We start from the raw sequence: 20,329 nt of genomic DNA, 5'->3' as shown, positions 1-20,329 counted from the left end.
CGCCTTAAAGGCGCAGGGCGCACAGGCTGCGGCGGGAGGTGCAGCACTGGGGAGCCCCGCCCCTCAGCCTCCCCATTCGCAGCCCGGCCCCACCCTCGACGGGAGAGCAGAGGGAGCCTACAAGCCCACAGCAAACGGGGAGGACGCGTTCTTCCAGAGCACCGCAAAGTTCAGCATTAAGTGCTTTGTCTTACAGTAACTGCAACACAAATCTATTTTACAAAGACATTAAAGCGACAGAAACAAGGGAGGCTTCTATTTAAGAACAATACAAGAAGCTTCCCGTGCTTCAAAATGACCCCTTGTATTCCAACGGTTGCTGCTGTCTCCTCGCAGGCATTTCATCCACAGCACTCCAACACCCCTACTTGACAAGAACGCTGCGGTGGAGTAGCAGCTGCTTTGCAAAATTTGTTTTGCTGAGAAATGTTAGAAGGACAAAAACTTATAATGAACCTGGTATCAGAATCATTTGAGTTGGAAGAGATCCTTGAAGGCCATCTAGTCCAACTCCCCTGCAATGAACAGGGACACCTACAGCTACATCAGGGTGCTCACAGCCCCATCCAGCCTGACCTGGAGCGTGTACAGGGATGGGGCATCCACCATCTCTCCGGGCACCCTGTCCCAGTGCCACTCCACCCTTACTGTAAGAAACTTCTTCCTCACATCCTATCTAAACCTCTCCTCTGGCTATGAGGTGCGACTGTTTTTCCTTTAAAAAGAAAATGCCTTACCCTCTGCATGCTTTGAGAAAGGTTGGGTTGTACTTGACAACAGCAGCATTCACTTTCTGAAGGTGTTAACTGTATCACTCCATGTCAGTACCCATTCTGTTCTTTCCATGAGGTCCCTATTTTGGGCAACTTTTTGACTAAGGGATTAGGAATGAACTCTACAAGTCATAAACTGCTTTACCAAAAACAAGGAATAGAAGCAAGACGATTGTCTAATTCAAAGCTTTGAGGATCAGGGATGGCTAGTACAATACAAAGAACCACACAAGAATACCACTGCAAGATCTTCAGTTTTTACTTTGCCACCACTCCTCCAATTAATAAAAACAAAACCCAACTCACTTCCACAGTACACTGGGAGAATGTCACACAGCAACATTATATTTTGCTTGATAAAGAGCAGCATCAGGAACTGCAATCAGAGTTTGAAAAGTTGATCAGAAATTCTTAATTCCAAACCACTCCACTAGATCAAGTCATCTTTAAATGTGCTGTAGAGAAACATTGCTAGACTTAAAACTTGATAAAATAGAAGACTGACATTAAGAATAAAAGCATGAAAGATATATCTTCTACTTAAAAATAGTAAGCTTAATTTAAAAGTAATTCTGATCAGTATTTAGTTTTCAGAGTATATGATTCTTTCTCTTCTAGATGAATTAGGAGGTTTGGTGCTCTATTCAGATTTCCAGTGGAAATGCAAGATCATACAGGGCTTTTTTGTTTTCTTTTTTTAATTTGTACCAAGTTTTTTAATTACTTGTGGTGGCTTTTGTTGTTGTTGTTGTTTTGTTTTAAAAAAAGACCAAATGTAACTGAACTTACTTTGTTAAGCAACTTGGATTTCTTAGTCTGTCAAAGAAGTCCTCTGCTAGTTAAGATCCATTTCTTGTAATATCTAATTGTATTTACTGAGACAGAGCCACATTCCACGTACTTTAAGTGAAAAGTCTAGGCTTTTCTGTATATAAAGATATTATTTTGTTAAATTAACAGTTTAATTACTACAGCACACAGTTTGACTTTTGGTTTTGGCCAGGGTGAAGTAGGGCGAGATGCTCATCGACATTTTTTCCATCTACAATTTTAAAGCTGTTTTACAAGTAGCAATAGGGGAAGAAAAAAAAAAAAAAAAAAGACTCTCCTAGTGTGCTTTCTAAGTAAATGATTTAAATGATGTATAACCTTTGGGAGAAAAAAAAACACTAAAACAAAAGCTCTGAATCATGCAAAATATGACCACCTCAGCTATATCAGCCTAGTGTGAGCAGCCAATTGGTGATGCTGTCAGACCATCCCCAGAAGTAGTGACATTCCATCCTCCCAGTGCCAGCCTGATGCGTGGGCCAAGTTAAAAACAAAGCAAACAAAAAGAAAAAACACACTGAGGCATCACCATACGCTCACTGTGTTTTCCATTTTGGCAATTCCAGTCAACCACTCTCTTGACATTGGTAGTTGACATTTACCACTGCACCAACAATGTCAGTAGCAGCAAGTCTGTGTTGTTGTTTTTAAAGCAGCAACACACCCAGTGCTATTCATTATATATAGGTGGGTCTCCATCAGTTGAAAATGTGGACACCTTCTTTCCATGATTCTGCACGTGATCTTCATTCATCTTCTCCAAGGCTTCAATCTAGAGAGCCAAAAAACAAACTCCAATTGAAATTAGAAAGCCATGCTTGCTCTAGAATCTTGCTAAATAGTATAAGAAGTGTATATTTAGATGACTGATCAGGTACATACAATATTTCATTTGTTCTGTCTCATATGCGTGCAATATGCTTTAGAAACAGCTCAAAACATCTGTTCTCAGAAGTTAATAAAAGGAATAGCACTTCCTCACAGCTTCACACCATACAACAACTGAAATACATGAATTGCAGAAAGACAGGGTGATTCCTAAGACGTCAGCTGTATTCCACAAAGTACATAACCATCTATTTCGCCACTGCTAATCATCTGTGCTGTAACTCAGCCAATCCAGCAACAATGGAGAAATTCCCAGTAATATTAAGATTACAAATCCACCATAATCATTGTCAGTGGTGAAAGCAGAAGACTGTCACCATTTAATGCTTTTTTTTTTTTTTTTTTTTTTTTAAACAATCAAAGTAACTTTAGCTTATTTTAGCCTTCAGCTAACTTTTGGATTGCTTCCTCTTGTACTCTGTGGGAGGTAATTCTATTCACTCCAGTCTAAAGCTTATGTTTAAGGATGGACTGCTCAATTTCACAGATACGTAAGCAGCAGTAAATCTTTCCCAGAAAAGCCATAGGTAAAGAGAGATGACAAACTCCTACATACCAAAGCTCACAATGAAGTTGGTAAGGCAATTTCTCCCTAGCCCCCTTAATAAATCAATCAGTAACTTTATCTTGGAACAGTCTAAGAAATTCTCATGACTGTTTTGCTCCCTTCATCAGTTTAAGGACTTGCACCACAAGTTAAATGCTCCAACCTGTTTTTATCCTGAACAAGCATAAACCTGCAATGTTATCAAGATTCAAGTAGAATTGCTATGTAGCCTTAATTTAATCAGTAGATGGAGAATTTTTGACAGCTTATAATTGTCTGTGAACAGGATGCATCCCTTGAGGAGCGATAACCACAATTTGACAGTTAAAAGTGAAATGTGACCATAGATTCCTAGTCTATATTTAGATTAACATGATTTCATATGTCTAATGTTAGGTTTGAAGATTGAAAATGCAAGCCTATAATCTTCAAAGAGAGTTTAAATTTAAAGTATTAAAAATAAGCAGCAATTTATTCATTTCAACAAAAGCTTATTCTAAGAAAGGAAAGCTGTAAGGCAAAACAACAACAGTATCTTTTAAATGCAAACAGATCACTAAATATTTCCCTTAGCACTGAAAAGAGCAATTATGCACTAGGACCTTTTATATTTGGGAGCAGATCATCAGGAATACAGTAGAAAAGTCTGTCAGAGTTTCTGAAAACTGCTTCTATGAGGAGGAAATAACCAACATTTAAAAGAGAGGTGCAAAATGATTTCTGAAGTTATACTCACATTAATCACGCAAACTAAACTTGGAAAGTTAAGTATTGCAATGGCTACAAGCTAACCAAATTGAAATGTTAAACACAAAGTTATACCTCTGCTTGGAAGTCCACTTCATTTTCAGCTGTAATATTTAAACCTGAGACAGCATTGAAGAGTTCACGCTCATTAAGTGCTTCTGCTACACCCCCTTTCTGGAAGAACTGCATAAAATAAAAAGCACACATTAAACACTTAAGAGAAAACAAAGTTTTTATCTTTCTCCATGAATTATAATTTTAGAAGTTTTTAGACAAAATGATGTTTTTGCCTTTGCTGACCAGGTAGCAGCTGAGGGAAGTTTCAAATCCACCAGTACTGTTTTATTCTACCCCAGATTTTGCCTTTCAAAGAAGAACGCCATCAGTACTGACATCGTGCAAGAGTAATCTTACACAAATCCAGCCACAATTATTTCGTGGAGTTATACTGATTGATTTTTAATTAATTCTGAATTCCACTGTTGCTGTTGTATCTTAGAAAGACATCCTTTGTAACAGAAGATTGTCAGCTGAAGAGCTCCTACCTGTGAAACATTCCTACAGTCTCTGAACAAAAATTCAAGTCCATGAGGATGGGTTGGCTCCACAGACTGACTGACATCAATAAGCCAAACCTGTAAACAACAGAGACAACAATTCACTTTGCTTTAACATTTCATATTAGACAAAACCTTTTCTTCCTACATCATCAAAAATATGCTCACCTTTCCATCGTGCCAAAGCATGTTGTATTCACTCAGATCAGCGTGGACCAGATTACACTCTTTATACAACTGCTGCATCATCTGCAAGGAACCACATCAATGAACAAAGTGTGCTAAATTCCAAATAAATAACAGTTGCATAACTGTAACACAATGAAGTGTTTCCCACCCACACAATTTATATAATTTCTTACAAGTCTTCAATAACATTTCACAAGGAATTGCAGTTTTGGTGAAATGCCAGCAAATTAAGCTTTTATTACTGACCTTTGTCAAGTCAGTCTGGCAAACTCACATCAGCTCTGCCAGCAGACTGAGCACATTAGACAGATAAACACATTCTCTAAACGTATCTGTCACTCTTGCCCAATCCCACAGGGAAAAGAAGGCCCAGTTTTAGAATCCCAATCAGTATTGATACTCTGCTCATTGAAAACAGGGTTGCGTTGCCCTACCAGTCTCAAAATTTGACACACACATCATTCACAGTACTAAACTGCCGATGGTTTTTGCTTGCTTTTATGATTATGGGAAACTAATAGAAAACAGACATTTAGAAGGTACGTATCTGAACCACGAAGAACACATGCCATATTCTAATTCATTCTCTGATTTCTACACTAGTTGTTTTTTTTGTTTTTTTTTTTAAAAGGGTGGTTTACTAACAGAGCACGATTAATTATTATCAACTAAGTGTTTTGTAAACCCAGAAAGACAAAGAACTTTCTAAACCAAACACTGCTTCTATAAAAGGAGGACAACTAGCTCATAAGTTCTGTGTTATAAAATACCCTGTCACCAAGTTCCAAAGCACATCCTCTGCTCAGATTATTTTTTCTAGTGCTTCATTTCTTATTTATTCTAAGTAACTCATTAAACAGCAGCAAAATAAGCCTTTGGACTCCATAGTTGGAAATTTATCCAAGCATCCTAGAAAAGTAAATAAATGCTGATTTGTCCTTTAAGTTATTCAGTACACGTACAAGCCACATCACCATTGCCTTACATTAACAACTTGATAGTAGGCCTTTTTCATATCTTCACTATTAAGTTTTACATCCTTTAGTTTAGGTGCTGGGACTTGATCCTGGCCAATGAAAGACATAACCAAGACATGTTTCTTAAGGATAACCACTTGTGGACAAGGAATTCCTGCATTTTGCATTCTGTGAATAAAAACAAATAGATACTGATTAAGAAAAAAAAAAAAAAACAACAAAACAAAACAAAACAAAGCCATAACAATTAAAAAACCAGCAATCTAGTTACTGCTTGTTCATTTCCAAGCCACATGCGAGAGATTTGATCCAGAAATAGTCTTTGAAACAGACAGGATTGTTAATTGATTATACACTTCCCCCCCCCCACATTTCACTTAGGACTCTAAAGTCTGAGTTACCCAAACCATGCCTAAAAACGGTAATGGAAAACTAATTATTTTTACAGCTAGAGGCTGTTAACTTCACACGCTTATAAATCCTACTGCCAAATCCCAGAAGACGCTTTTAATTCATTAGACTGTAAGAAACCAGATGCTTATTCAGTCTATGCCAACATCAAATCTAGACTTCTACCCAGACATAATCTAACTTTCTAAAACAGAGAGTAGGAAACCAACAAGAATTTGATTTTATTATTATTATTATTTTTTTTTTTTTTACCTTGTTAAGTTATGCATTTCTTTCTCAGCCCACATGCGAATAATCTTCCGTGGATTCAATTTACTGAAACGGTCTTTGAATCTGTAGTCATCCTTGATGTATTTGTCACGGTTTTTGAATTCATTAAGAGTTGTTTTAAACACTTTAATGGCACATTCTGGAGGTATAACTTTATCATCTTCAGTTGCACTTATCGTGGAAAGAGTCAAACACACAATAAAATTAACTGTTCACATCCTTACAAGAAAATGCACAGTTGCTTTATTGCTTTTTCATGTTCTTTGTTTTCTCTTTTTAAAAATGATGTAAGATAACGAGATTTTTAACACGAGAGGGAAAGATTTGATACTGTATCAAGCTTGAAAATGACTTCAAGGTAAGTTTGTAAGGGCTGTAAAGCTTGAATAGGAAATATTTGATTTTTGGAACTTTGATCATATGTTGCTTATCCAATAGGTTCCGTCTCCCAGCCTGTGAAAGTTTTAATTAAGCATCATAGCTAATAGTAGCTGTGTTAACAGATGTAATTACTTCCATTACGTTACAAGTGAAAAAAGACCCATGTTTTAGAGCAACAATAGTAGTGTCACCATGTTTTGTTAAGCACCTCAAAACACATGGCCCTTTGAATAACAGTAAGCAAAAAGGTCACTCTTACCACTGTTCAGGAGGGGTCAAGTAGAAGAAACTAACCAACCAACCTTTCCCCCACTCCCAACATCATCTCACTCCTGATATCTCTAAAAAGGTTATTTGAATTTGGGTTTTATTAGTTCCTTCTTCATGTACTTTAAACGAGCGATGTTTCTATGCACTGCAATCTTTAACGCACAATTCTTTGAGCATGGTAGTCTTTAAAACCAGAGACTTGCACGAATTGCAAAGTGAACAGCATCCTAAAGGTAACCATCTAGGTAACCCAAAAATAAGAGAGAGCACCTCTCACTCAACTGCATAGGTTGAGCCGTTAAAAGTGGTGCATATGGAAAGACAACCTTCAGGAAGCCCAAGATCATCACAGTGGCTTTCTAGTCCAGGGTAGCTCAGTGGAAACAGACCTTCACAGAAAGTTGCAGTTGACTTGTCCCTAGCTCATCTCCAGAGAAAAACGTGGAAGTGTTTTTGTTTTTTATTAATACTTCAAAATAGGCACTATAGGCTTGCAGAACTTATTGCTGTCTGCATACATATGAACTAAACGTTTAAGTCCTGGCAATGAGATAAACACAGATTGTTCAAATATGTTGTGGTTTCTCCTTTTTAGGTTCTCTCTGGCACTTCAGACTACTATCGGTAACAAACAACATACTTACTTTCCTCCATATGCATGAAAAACAACAGATTCTTTCCCTGTGCTGATGCAGCCTGTGATGGTCTCCAGCATTCCACCACTGACCATCTTGTACAGAAGTAAACGTGTTTTAGGATCCACTGCTTTCTCCTACAGGTGAGAAATAAGTATACGAATTATTAAAATAATCCTTCACTTTTACAATGAGTTTATAGTATTTATATATTACAGGTGCCTAATTGCATGGAAAAAATAGCATATTAAGAGTGCTCTCTCCATTGACAGGGTGGGGGAGAAAAATACTCAGATACATTGTCAGCTGTGTAGCACCCAGTATTTTATCAATTCTGCATGCAGTATACACAGTGTTATCACACAACCATAGAATCTCAGACTGGTTGAGGGGCACAGGGAAAAGGGACATCTGGGTCCATCCGGCATAAGCCCTGGTCAAGCAGGGACACTCAGAGCAGAGTGACAAGGACTGCATTCAGGCAGCTGCTGAAGATCTCCAAGGAGGAGACTCCACAGCTTCTGGGCAACTTGCACCAGTGCCAGATGGAAACTCTTATGTTCCATTTACACACATTGCCTCTCATCCTGGCACTGGACACCAGTGAAGAGAGCCTGGCCCCGTCCTCTCTGCACGCTCCCTTCTAGTATTTATATATCTGATGAGACACTCTCAAGCCTCTTCTCCAGGCTGAACTCTCCCAGCTCTCCCAGCCTTACCCCATAGGAAAGATACTCCTGCCCCTTCATCATCTCAGTGGCCCGCTGCTGGACTCTGCCCATGTCTCTCTCGTAATGTAGAGCTGAGAACTGGACCCTGTACTCCAGAGCTGAGTAGAGGGTATAGATCACCTCTCTTGACCTACTGGCAATACCTTGCCTAAAGCAGCCCAGGATGCCATCAGCCTTCTTGACTGCAAGGGCATGCTGCAGTCAAGGTGAGGTGAGGCTCACATTCACCTCACTGTCCACCAAGTCCTTTTCTGCCAGCTGCTTTCCACCTAGGTGGCCCCCAGCACATTTTTTGTGCCAGGAACTGTTCCACCCCAGTGCAGGACTTGCTGAACTGTAGGAGATTTTTGCCTGCCCACCTCTCCATTTTGTCAAGATCCCTCTGAATCGCTGCATGGCCCTCTGGTGAGCCAGCTACCTCCCCCAGAGCTCCTAGATTCACACCATCCATTAATTTACTGTGGGTACACTCTGCTGCATGGTCCAGATTCAGATTATTCCTTAAGAGCACTTTCTACAGTGTTTTCAAGAATCATCTCAAATATTATGTTATTCTTGTATCAGCAAAAGTAAAGTAAAACATCCAAGTCTGAAAGACTTCAGAGCAGGAATTACCACAGGCACAGTTCTAGATTAATTCATTAAGGCTATCTACTGACTTCCTAAATTATTAAGGAAAAATTTAATCATCTTCCTGAGACTAGCTATGAGGACAGATGCTTGGAGCCACATGCTTCAGAGTATTTGCTAGAAGATTTCTATACACAACCTCTAAGCTCATTTAGCTGAGTTAGAGACTGGTTTAAAAAGAACTGTTTTACTAAAACCAATATTTCTCAAGGAATTACCAAAACAGCAGTTTACTGTTACGTAAGATAAAGAGGATAAAAAGACTTAAAGAACATACTGCAGTGGAGTGTTCCTTCTTTTCATGGAGTCTTGCACTTCGACGTTCCTCAGAGTATGCATGCTGCTTTAAGGCGTTGAAGACTTGATTTGACAGCTTTAAGTCCATCCCAATTCCATCCCCAACTTGAAACTCCGGTGCAAACTACAAATAGAGATAACTGTTAAGTATTGGTACTGGCAGACAACAGTTGGCAGAAGCAGGAATTTCTCATTCTCATCTTCAAGAATCTAGGGCAGATTAACTAAGGAACAACATGCCACAAAGTGAGTTTCAAAGTGTCAAAAAACATATTGCTCCAATCTCAGTACTCAGTTCTGCCCAAACTGATATGATATTACTTAACCTGTGAAATAGCACTTGCAGCATTTCCTTATTTAGAGCAGCAACACCACTTATATTAAAGAAAACAGAAGGCACATAGTATGGATAAGTAGATTGAAAAGCTGTATATCAAACCACTGACTGAAAATAAATTACTTAGCTAAGCAGGCAAAATTCACACGCACACAAAAAAAATTGTTACATGACAGCTTTACTATGTAGAAATAGCAATGTTTTATTTGCCTGTGTTCCAAACTTGCTGACAGCTTTGTTTTGTCAAAATAGTTCTGTATAAGTTCTTTAAATATGTAACTAACAACTATTATCAAACTACATTAAAAAAAAAAAGGGGGGGGGGGAGAGAGGAGGAAACAGTTCAAATAATTAAACCAAGTTGTTTTCGTCGGATGAAGACATAAAAATTCAGCACCACATACAGTAGTAAAGACAGGCAAACATTACTCCTTTTAATTAAATTTCAGCATTCTGGTTTCAGATATGCAGAGTGAATTTTCCCAAGCTTTTACTTACATTTTCCATACGAGCAGTGTTCTTTCTTCCACAAACCACTTCATCATGTTTAGTAGTAATGTCCTTTCCTTTCCCTATGAAACCCTTTTTTGGTGTAATAGTAGGTTTATCTGCCAGCAATAAGAAAAATATGACAAACTTGACATCAAACATAACTAATGCTCACAAAGACTGGTTAGTACTACCACATACCTGCCCTATAAGGATCGTGCCTAGTATCCTGCCAATCAACTTCATCCTCTGAGCTGTCACTGTCAAAAGGATGCACCTTCCGATAATTTTCAAAGGATATGGAAACTTAAGAGACAAAACAAATGAGCACATCTGTGATTATTAGCATTTGCTACTCCCTCACAGCTCTGTCAGTTTAAGTAGAATGCCTCAAATATTTCCAAAGCAAAAATACCTTTGCTGTCTCCATTGAATTTCTTCTCTTCACGCCGAAGCTGTGCATCATATTCCCTGTCAAATTCCATCTGCAGCATCTGAGCTAGCATTAGGTCACTAGAAGTGTCAACGTTTTCTCCTGTAATAAATGGTCCTTCTGCAACACTATGTAAAAATGGAAGAGCAAAGCAGAGAAAAAAACAACCCTAAGTAGAATAATCTACATAGAAACACTGCTTTATATGATTTGATCACTCTATACAAAAAACCCTAGCATAGAGCTGTATAGAAACTAACAGATCTTAACAGTGACTCCCTAAATTCTTATTGCCACTCCTTTACAAGGCAAACATTACTTCTGTGTCTTGGTTTACCATCCTGTAAGCAGCATGATGCTTGACTATTTAAGATGCCCCTTATGAAAGAGAAAGAAATAACACAGCTAGAAAGATACATGCAGAAAATACATACAGTATATATTGAAAAATAAAAACCAGAGTCTCACAGAACTGTTTGAATTGGAAGGGACCCTTAAAACTCACCTGGTCCAAATCCCCTGCAGTGAACAGGGCACCTACAGCTACATCAGATTGCTCAGAGCCCTGTCCAGCCTGACCTTGAATACCTCCAGGGATGGGGCACCCACCCCCAGGCAACCTGTCCCAGCACCTAACTATCTTTATTGTAAAAAAATAAAAATAAAAATAAAAATAAAAATAAAAATAAAAATAAAAATAAAAATAAAAATAAAAATAAAAATAAACTCCTTACATCTAGTCCAGATCTCCCTTATTTCACTTTGAAATAATTTCCTCTTGTCCTGTCTGCTAGCAGACTCTGCTAAAGAGTCTGTCCCCTTCCTTCTTATAGCACCCCCCTTTAGGTACTGAAAGGCTGCTCTCTGGAGCCTTCTCCAGGCTGAATAGCCCCAGCTCTCTCAACCTGTCCTTGTAGGGAAGATGTTCCATCCCTTAGATGATTTGCGTGGCCTTTCTCTAGACATGCTCTAACAAGTTCAGCATTGCATAATCAGCATCGCATTGTTCTGCCTCACAGAACAGGTCAAAGGTAGAACTGGCATGAATTTAGGTCCACTAAGATAAACTCTTGGCAGTAAGTATTCAGAATTTTAAAGTACTTGGAGAATACAAGTGATACGCAACCTGACAGTTTGAAAACTGAATTTGTATATACGTAAAACCCTCTAAAAAAGAAGAAATTACATTTCTGACAACTTTTCTCAAAACGCAGTTTACGGACTGACTTAAGGCAACCAAAATAATAGAAAAGAAATAGCAAGAAAGGACAGAAGAGTCTCTAAGGAAGAGTTTTAACTAGAGAAGCCATCTTCAATGGAAAGGCAGAGCTAGAAAATAATAGGCAAAGCACTTACTACGCTGCTCCACTACAATCACACAGCACAGAGGATGACAGATAATGGCGACTTACAACTGCAGAGCTCACTAATCCTGGATTTTAAACTTACGCAACTACTTCAGGAAAAGCAGCATTTTCCTCCTCCAGCTGCAGCTCTTTTGCCAGCTGTTCACTCATAACATCGGCAAGGGAACACGATATCGAGGCAGTTTTTGGAGTTCCCCAGGGACACTGTAAATAAATATTTTGTTTGAGGCAGTGAGAAATGCAATGGCAACACTGATAATAAGGACAATTAGCTACCAGCAGCTCTAAAACAAGCTGACGTAATCCCATAAAAGCCTGTGCTCTCTAGATATGAAGGAAAGTATGAGAAATTGGGCACAGTAGATATCGTAGAATCACAGAATGTCCTGGGTTGAAAAGGAACACAATGATCATATAGTTTCAACCCCTGCTATGTGCAGGGTCACCAACCACCAGACCAGGCTGCCCAGAGCCACATCCAGCCTGGCCTTGAATGCCTCCTTGGATGGGGCATCCACAGCCTCCTTGGGCAACCTGTTCCAGTGTGTCACCACCCTCTGTGTGAAAAACTTCCTCCTGATATCTAACCTAAACCTCCCCTTAGTTTAAAAGCCATTCCCCCTTGTCTTATCACTATTACCCCCCATATCTCTAGGAGTAGCTCCATAAGATGAGAAGGGTGTGACTCAAAGGACACTGATTGTCACTTCTTAGTAGACAAGAAGGAAAAAAGCTTCACCACCACCTGAAGACAGACAGAAGCCTTCCCACAAAGTTTGTTTACAAGTTTACGCCATAAAGATGCCTTTAGAGAAACAGAAACCCGCACACAGCTGGAAGGAGGGCCGGAATCCAGGCAGCTCGCTGCCCCCGACAGCCCAACCAACAACACCCCGCGAGGCCTCGCGGAGAACAGCCCCATTTACCGGCCTTCCACGAGAGAATAACTCCCGGCCGCCGCCGGGGCCTGCCCGAGCCCAGCAGGCCGCCACACCACACCACGCTCACCTTGCTCTGCCAGGCTGGGCCCGGCCCGGCTTCGGGGGCGGCGGCGACTCCAACCGGGTCCATCTGCGCACGGAGAGGCGGAGCGGGAGGAGGACGGCGGCGACGTGAACACTCGGGCGGGCGGCGGTGCTCTGAACGCGGATCTTTCCGGGTTCGGCCTCAATCCCCGTACCGTCACCGGCCGAGCCCTTCCCCATTGGTCGGCGGGACGGGACGGGACGGGACGGGACGCGCCTTCCGGTGATGTCAGCGGGGTGGAGGTGCCGGGGGTGGGGACAGAAAGGGGAAAGGTCGCTTTTTGTTGGGGAAGTAGGCATGGAAGGGGGCGGGGAGGGAAGCCTAAGGAAACAGATTAATTTCATCCTGTAATCGCGTGCCCTGCAAATACGAAATTAATAGAGGTGTTTCGTGTGTGATCCTCTGCCTGTTGCACCTCCATTTTAAGTGTTCACCTGGAAGTCGTGTGGGGACTGAGATGCCCTTCTTTCAGGGCAGGGACAGCTTCCTGGCACTTTGCAGCAATGCTGCCTCCCTGCATGGGGAGGCACAAACCTCCCTCCATGGACAGCCACAAACCAGCCCCTCTGTAGCAGATCAACCCTTGAACTGAATTATAATGAGATGTTCTGCAAAATCACACATAAATAAAATCATTTGCCACACACTCACATCTCCTAAAATAATAACAACAACAACAATAATGGTTTCAAATCTGTCTAGAGCGGAAACTTCCCTTAATTTTACTCAGATAGCAGGGAACCAGCCTCACAGCTGGATTTCTAGGGCAGGAGAAATGGGGCAAGGTCTCAAAGTCCCCTAGCATCCCTTGGCTGGGGCAGGGGATGTTCTCTGTGTGACCTCAGCAGGGCAGTCCCCACAGGTGCCACTGACATTGGCTCTCAGGCATGCAGGGTTCCATGTTCTTGGCCAAAGTTCATCTGATGTCATTAGCAACTAGCGATGACGTAAGGGATTGCAATGTCTCTAGGCAACCTCTTCTGGTGTTCACTGCTACAGAAAGTCCTGCCTGCTGCGGAATGAAAGGGCAGACATCAAAGCACTGGGGTAGCTCCTGGACCAGGCTATTAACTCCTGAACCAGACCCTAACTCCCAAACCAGGCAATGACTCCTGTGCCAGACCAGTAAATCCCAACGCAGACAATGACTCCCTTCTAGGCCCACAGCTCCTAAACTAGACCAGTAGCTCCTTCCTACACACCATACAGACGTACACCAGGAATGCACAAGGAAAGCTTGGTCTAGTGATACAATAGCAATGTGGTTCTTGTCCTCTCTACCCCTGGCCCTGACAGAAGGAAATTCTTTCTTCCCCTCTACAGAGCCTTTTGTGGTTAAAAGACTGCTGCCATGCCCCATCCAAGCTTCTTCTTTGGCTGGACTTGTCTGTTAAATAAGCAAGCAGAATGTCAAAGCAATGTCCTATTGCTGAGAAAATCTAGCACTCTGGCATATCTGTACAAGCACCAAGTAAGAAAATGTTAGGTTTGGGTTCAAAAAACCCCACATTACTTAATATTCATCTCATTATTTCATTTTTAATTTTCAGAAAAAAGTTTCACATTCCTTATGTCTGCAATCTAATTTAGAATTCAAAGCAAGTCCTCTTCAGATAAACATTACTTGACTGAGGCCTTGAGCCCATGACCCCTTCAGTGAAGGGATCAACCCTTGAACTGAATTATACTGAGATGTTCTGCAAAAATCACATGTAAACAAAATCATTTGCCACACACTCACATCTCCTAAAATAATAATAATAATAATAACAACAACAACAACAACAGTAATAGTTTCAAATCTGTCTAGAGCAGAAACTTCCCTTAATTTTACTCAAAATATTTCTGAAGTTGTTTAGCAATTAGTGGTAGAGTCACTATCCCTGGAAGTGCTCAAGAAAAGTGTAGATGTGGTACTGAGAGGTGTGGGTTAGTGGGCAACAGTGGTGACAGGTATACAGTTGGATTGAATGATCTTGGAGACCTTTTCCAACTTTAATGATTCTGTGATTGTATGATCTTCATTCTTTAATCTGCACTTTAAGGGATTTACAACAATTCAAACCTGCCTCTGCATTTTGCTGTAGGAAAATATATCATGTTTGCCCTAGTCTCACACTTCTAATAAGGTATACCACAAGTATCATGATGAGAGAGATCAGTGTAATATTTTCTATGAAACTATACTCCTCTAAATTAAAAAAATCACAAGTACATGTGTTTACTGTTGGTGACGCCAGTAAAATTTCCTTATTCTTTCTGAAAGCCTTACAGGATGAATTTGTGGCACAATGCAAAGTATGCTTATGCCTGCTTCCTGATGTTCAGAGATAATGCCTGCAAAGTGGAAATGCCATGACACTGACACTGTCAACCACATGGCCCAGAATGGATCAAACCTGTCAGCACTAGGAATCAGATGTTGGTTTTGGGCCATCTCCTTACAAACCACACAAGATTGCATCTCATGAACCAAAGTGCTTGAGTTTGTTTTCGGTGCAGCTTCCAACCCACCTGCAGACTTTGTCTTTTGAGGCTTTAGCCTCAGAGCAGGTTAAACGAGTTCATCTTATGGCTTAGATTTGCCCTCTGCTCTAACAGTTAGTTTCCCCTCTTCCCAGTTTAGGACACACTCACCAGTCCCTTATTTGTGCGGCTTTATTCTATGCACCTAAAATAGGGTGTGCACATACAGGGAGAACCCTGCACTTTGCCTGCTGAGCAAAGTCAAGATGAGAACAGCACAGATAGGGCCTTGCTTAGACCTGGCCTGGCAAGAATGAGGCTTACAATAAAATGGTGCCCAGTGACGGTAACTGGGTTGGACACATCTGTCACTGCTGTTATCTCCCTGCCATATTTAGGGTTTGCATATCACTGGTGTACATAAGCACAGCTGTCAAATACGTTGCTTACTCTTGGTTTCGATTTGCTCTATTTATTTATATATATATATGTATCTTTCCTTTTCCCAGGGAGGCTCACTGCAGTAAGTTCTGTCCAAACAGTGTGAGTTAAGCAATAAAGGCTGCAGTTCCTGAAATGACTCTTTGTTAAATTCATTGATAGGCTGAAAGCAGAGAGCATGCAGGAGTAGCTCCGGTTGAATTCTGAGCATTTGCTGATTATATTTTAGCATTAAGCATTCACTAATGCTTGTTAAACATACATCATGCTCAAATATTACAGCTCACATTAAACGCAAAGGAAGTGGTTTACATCTGGTAAGGTACGCAATGAAAAAAGGCTCTAAAAGGAAAAAAAAAAAAGGGGGGGGGGTGCAAAAAAAAAAAGACAGGCGGGCTGCTGAGTGTAACAGAGCATTGGGGCGGTTGAGGGCGCAGAGGCCGGTGGGCCCCACCGGACAGCATCGCCCCTTTAAGGAGGAGGTGCCATTGGAGCTGCCGCCGCGCCGCGATGGCCGCCGCGGGCGATGCGGGGCCCGGCGGGCGGCGGTGACCAATGTACCTGAAGCGGCCGGCGGGCGGCCTCGCCTTCTGCCTATTCTACCTGGCGTCCTGCTTCACCAATAAGGTGAGCGCCACCAATAAGGTGGGCTCTGCGCGGCGATGCCCGGGAGGCGCGGCTGTCAAGTGACGACCGCGGTGTTCGCAGTCGGTCGCAACAGAGATGGCCACAGCGTGCCCAGAAGTGAACTACTTTAACTTAGTTTGAAATAGTTCGCATTGTACGGCGTAGACAATACAGTGTAATTTACCGTTTGCTGCCTGCCGCAGGGACTGGGGCAGCATCCAGCGCTTCTAGCATGGGAAGAGAACTTACAGAAAACGTTGACTGTATCTTGTCTGTTTATTTTTCTTTATTTTGGTAGGAGCTTCTTGTATTTTGTTGCTCTGGTGATTGCCTGTTAATGTTATAGCTCTGTGTGTGTTTGATGTCCATTAATTTGGTATTTGTTTTTCAGTATGTCCTGTCTGTCCTGAAATTTACCTACCCTACCCTTTTTCAAGGGTAAGTACCATTTTAAGAATACAGTTGTTTGAAAAATGACTTTAGTCAATAAATTCAGTCAGTAAACGTCTTGCTGTTCCATGCTGGAGCTAACTTTGGTACTTCATTTCATTACTGGCTTTTGCTGTCAAGAGAACATACTTAGTGAAGCCTTAGTAAAGCAGGCTTCATTTGTCTTGGTCAATTTTTAAGTATCACAGTGGCGATTTAACTAAGATATATAGACTCCATCAGTTCCCAGTTCTCTGCAAATTTTATGCTTCAATGTAGAAAAGTGGCAATTATAGCACAGCTTGTCTAAATTGGGAATGGCACTGTTGTGTAACATGCGGATTGGCTGTATTCTTTTCCAGTATGCTAATGAAAGCTGGCCTTTAACCCATCTTCAGACACACACCGATACAGTGCTGCTTATTTGTTGTAGCTGTGTGTTGTAAGTTCCTATCATATCTTGATGAGAAATTTAATGCTTTGCCAAATATACGTTTGTCAGTGTTAATAATTTGTGAGGTGTTTAAGTTCTTTACAGAGGGAGTGGTGAGGTGCTGGGACAGGCTGCCCAGAGAGGTTGTGGATGCCCCGTCCCCGGAGGTGTTCAAGGCCAGACTGGATGAGGCCCTGGGCAGCCTGGTCTAGTGTTAGATATGGAGGTTGGTGGCCCTGCCTGTGGCAGGGGGGTTGGAGATTCATGACCGTTGAGGTCCCTTCCAACCCTGGCCATTCTGTGATTCTGTGAAATTCTGGACTATTATATTCCAGTCTTCTTTCATTTGCTCTTTTGAGATAATGTTTAAATCTGTGGACACTTGATATCTTTCATTCCTTTTTTACTGCTTTGCATGGGTTGTGTTTTGCCTGACTTGCAACTCCAGGGCTGTAATTACTTCTAGGAATAACTCCTCTGGGAATCTCCAGTTTCTTCTCAGCTCTATTAAATATGCAACAAGTGCTTCCTTCAGTTCTATCGCTAGTGTGCAAACAGTCTCTTGGTCAAGTCTTGTAGCACACAGGAAAAGGATTTTGAGTAATGTATATAAAGTAAGTCAACAGTAAAAAAAGCATTTGCTCAATGGCTGCACAGGATATGTGTTACCACATTTACTTCCTTTTTTTCCGTTATTTGGAAAGACATCTCAGCATCTTAGTAATTTTGTTTTTTAAAGGTGACTATTTCTTTGAAAATTAAGTGACTCAGATACACTTTCATCTAGAGTTAAGGCAGCTGAGCAAAGAAACAAAGAATAATGCCCAGTTCACACCATTCATTGATGTTATTCTTGTTCCCTGTATAACCTAAGTCTTTATCACATAGTGCTAAGGATTTGGAACTCTTAATAACTTCAAGCTCTGTCATTAAAACCTGAAATTGTATTAATTTTTTTTCACTTAAAGTTGATGAGAATTAATCACTGGTTTGGAATAGAGCATGATCAAGCCTTCAGCAGATGAGGGATGTCTGGCACCAACCTCTCTTATGCCTCCAGCGCAATAAAGGTGAAGTGAGCTGTGATAGTAGTGTTGGATGTTCATCAAACCCTTATGAACAGTGAGCTCACTCTTTTCTGACTATGTCCAGCTGTATGCCATGCTGCATTTAGCATTTATGTATGAATGAGAGAGGGAGAGATTAAATAATTGCTTAAATTCATTGCAATGACTGGGAATAATAAACAAACACATTTTAATACCTGATATATATTTAATGTGATTTAACACTGTAGCATAGGATCTCTGCCAGAGCTGTATGAGATGTTTGGGTACTTTTACCTGAGAAGCATCTCCCTAAAAACCATTAGCCCGAAAAAGAAGGAAACTGGTCATTTATTATGAAGCTTAAAAAATCACTGTGCATCACTACTGATTTTAAATTATCTGGAAGGATTGCTAAGGCCTCACACACTACTTCCACAGTAAACTAAGGAATGCCATTGTGACAGGATAAGTGATTAGATTGATAAGTCAGTTCAGTATACATGTAATTGCTTTATAGCATTTGAATGAGAAAACCACAGTATTCTGGTTTATATGCTAAATTATCTTACTGTATTTTTTTTTTTTCCTCTAGAGGCTCTGAAGCAGAGGCTCATGCAATGTGATGATTTGATTGTTAATGGCACTTCAATTACTGCATGCTACATGCCATTTGAGTTATAGGCAGTGCGTAATCTAGGCCCAGCATGAATAACAACAGGAGTCATAAAGCTAATGTTTGAAATTACCAGCACTGTACACTTCATCCTTGGGACTTATTAGTTCATTGAGCTGAGATCAGTTTGTGAGTCCTGAAATCATATTTATTTGCTCTAGCAATAACAGTTCATATATGTACAGATGTTTATTTCTTGTCACAATCCTTGCCTCACTTGCATCTTTAGGTTGTCATGGCTTTAACATCACTATGATTACTAAATATTTTATATAAATAAATTTTAAATATTTACTAAACAATAAAATGGGGATTCAATAAGATGACTAAAGAAATTGCAGTAGGTGGTTCTTTATAAAATGCTTGAAATATGAGGTGGGAAACATCAGAGTAATAGAAAACCTGGGTGATAAATAGACAGCCCAGAAAACAAAAGATATGAAGAGTAGTGCCATCCCTGGTAGCCTGGAAGAGCAGTAGATGACTACAGTCCTATGTGTGCTTTGAGAAATTCTAGAGATTTTAAGGTCATGCTCCACATGCTTTTTTTTTTTTTTTAAATGATTTAGGGATCATGTTCTATTTCTATTTCAGGTGGCAAACATTAGTTGGTGGACTTCTGCTTCATGTCTCCTGGAAGTTGGGCTGGGTGGAGATAAGCTTGTGTTCAAGGTACAGCGAGGTTTTCAGTATCTGCTACATACTTATTGTAGTTTGCTTGTTTAGCAAGTCACTAACTTGCTGAAATGTGAGATATGTGTATCTGTATGTATGTGTTCTGCCTCACTAGTGTTGGAGCTATCTTGTGTTTCAGTCTAATCAATGTTCAGTCACTCACTTCCACAGATTACTAATATAGAGTGGATTCAATTTCACCTTGGCAAGATAAAGAAGTGTAATCACTAGAGAAGGCTACAAAGATAATACATCCAATATCATTTTTTGCATCTCTTCCCTGGATCATCTGAAAAATACCAAGAGAGAAACCTCAGTAATGCATTCGCTGACACCCCTTTCCCTTAAATCTCAGTGCAGTGGAGTCAGCAAATGTGATTTGACACCTTCCCTGTAAGATTTGGTGTTTGTAAATGGGAGTCATTTGCCCTTATGTGTATCTCTATATGCATAAGCACGCAGCAAGAGAAACCAGTGCAGTGCACGGGACTGGTGCAGTGATCAAACTCCAAATTCAGATGCTCATCAGTGGATCAAGATGATCTGCTTGAACTGAGTGCTACTACCATTTAGAAGAGTTATACAGAATATCATACTCTGCTCAGAGAGATCCATTCTGTGGTATGAAATGTGACATCTCCTTTACGTTTCACAAAATAGCATGAATTATAAGATGTATGCCCATAGCAATTGCTGAGTTGCCATCACTGGAGATACTCAAACTTTTCTGAGTGACCTGAACAATGTGTC

At 40.6% G+C, this 20,329-nt stretch overlaps 2 protein-coding genes across 7 annotated transcripts in view; one reads left to right on the top strand and one right to left on the bottom strand.

Annotated features, from left to right (window-relative positions):
• Positions 1-1,008: 1,008 nt before the first annotated feature.
• On the bottom strand, positions 1,009-12,979 carry RIOK3 (RIO kinase 3). Its single transcript, XM_010708833.4, has 13 exons — positions 12,769-12,979; positions 11,843-11,964; positions 10,376-10,521; positions 10,162-10,266; positions 9,970-10,079; positions 9,115-9,258; positions 7,486-7,613; positions 6,173-6,361; positions 5,518-5,677; positions 4,512-4,592; positions 4,332-4,421; positions 3,862-3,969; positions 1,009-2,376 (listed from the first exon to the last, which is right to left on the bottom strand). Exons 1-13 carry the CDS (start codon positions 12,829-12,831, stop codon positions 2,275-2,277), a joined length of 1,548 nt encoding a protein of 515 aa, XP_010707135.1. The 5' UTR covers positions 12,832-12,979; the 3' UTR covers positions 1,009-2,274.
• A 3,175-nt stretch (positions 12,980-16,154) lies between these two features.
• SLC35D4 (solute carrier family 35 member D4) overlaps positions 16,155-20,329 on the top strand; it is a 70,349-nt gene continuing 66,174 nt past the window's right edge. For 3 of the 6 annotated variants that reach the window (XM_085220889.1, XM_085220886.1, XM_085220888.1), the window contains exons 1-3: positions 16,155-16,320; positions 16,712-16,758; positions 19,499-19,576. In XM_085220889.1, coding sequence (XP_085077015.1) covers positions 16,249-16,320; positions 16,712-16,758; positions 19,499-19,576 — 197 coding nt within the window. In that variant the 5' untranslated portion in view covers positions 16,155-16,248. The remainder of the gene's footprint in view (positions 16,321-16,711; positions 16,759-19,498; positions 19,577-20,329) is intronic. The other 3 variants (XM_085220887.1, XM_010708861.2, XM_085220885.1) reach the window with 1 other exon arrangement.

The sequence above is a fragment of the Meleagris gallopavo genome, chromosome 3, assembly GCF_905368555.1.
Source record: "Meleagris gallopavo chromosome 3, MGAL_WU_HG_1.1, whole genome shotgun sequence".
Classification (NCBI taxonomy): Eukaryota; Metazoa; Chordata; class Aves; order Galliformes; family Phasianidae; genus Meleagris; species Meleagris gallopavo.
The sequence above is the reverse complement of the archived record's forward strand: the minus strand, read 5'-3'. Positions and strand labels throughout refer to the sequence as shown.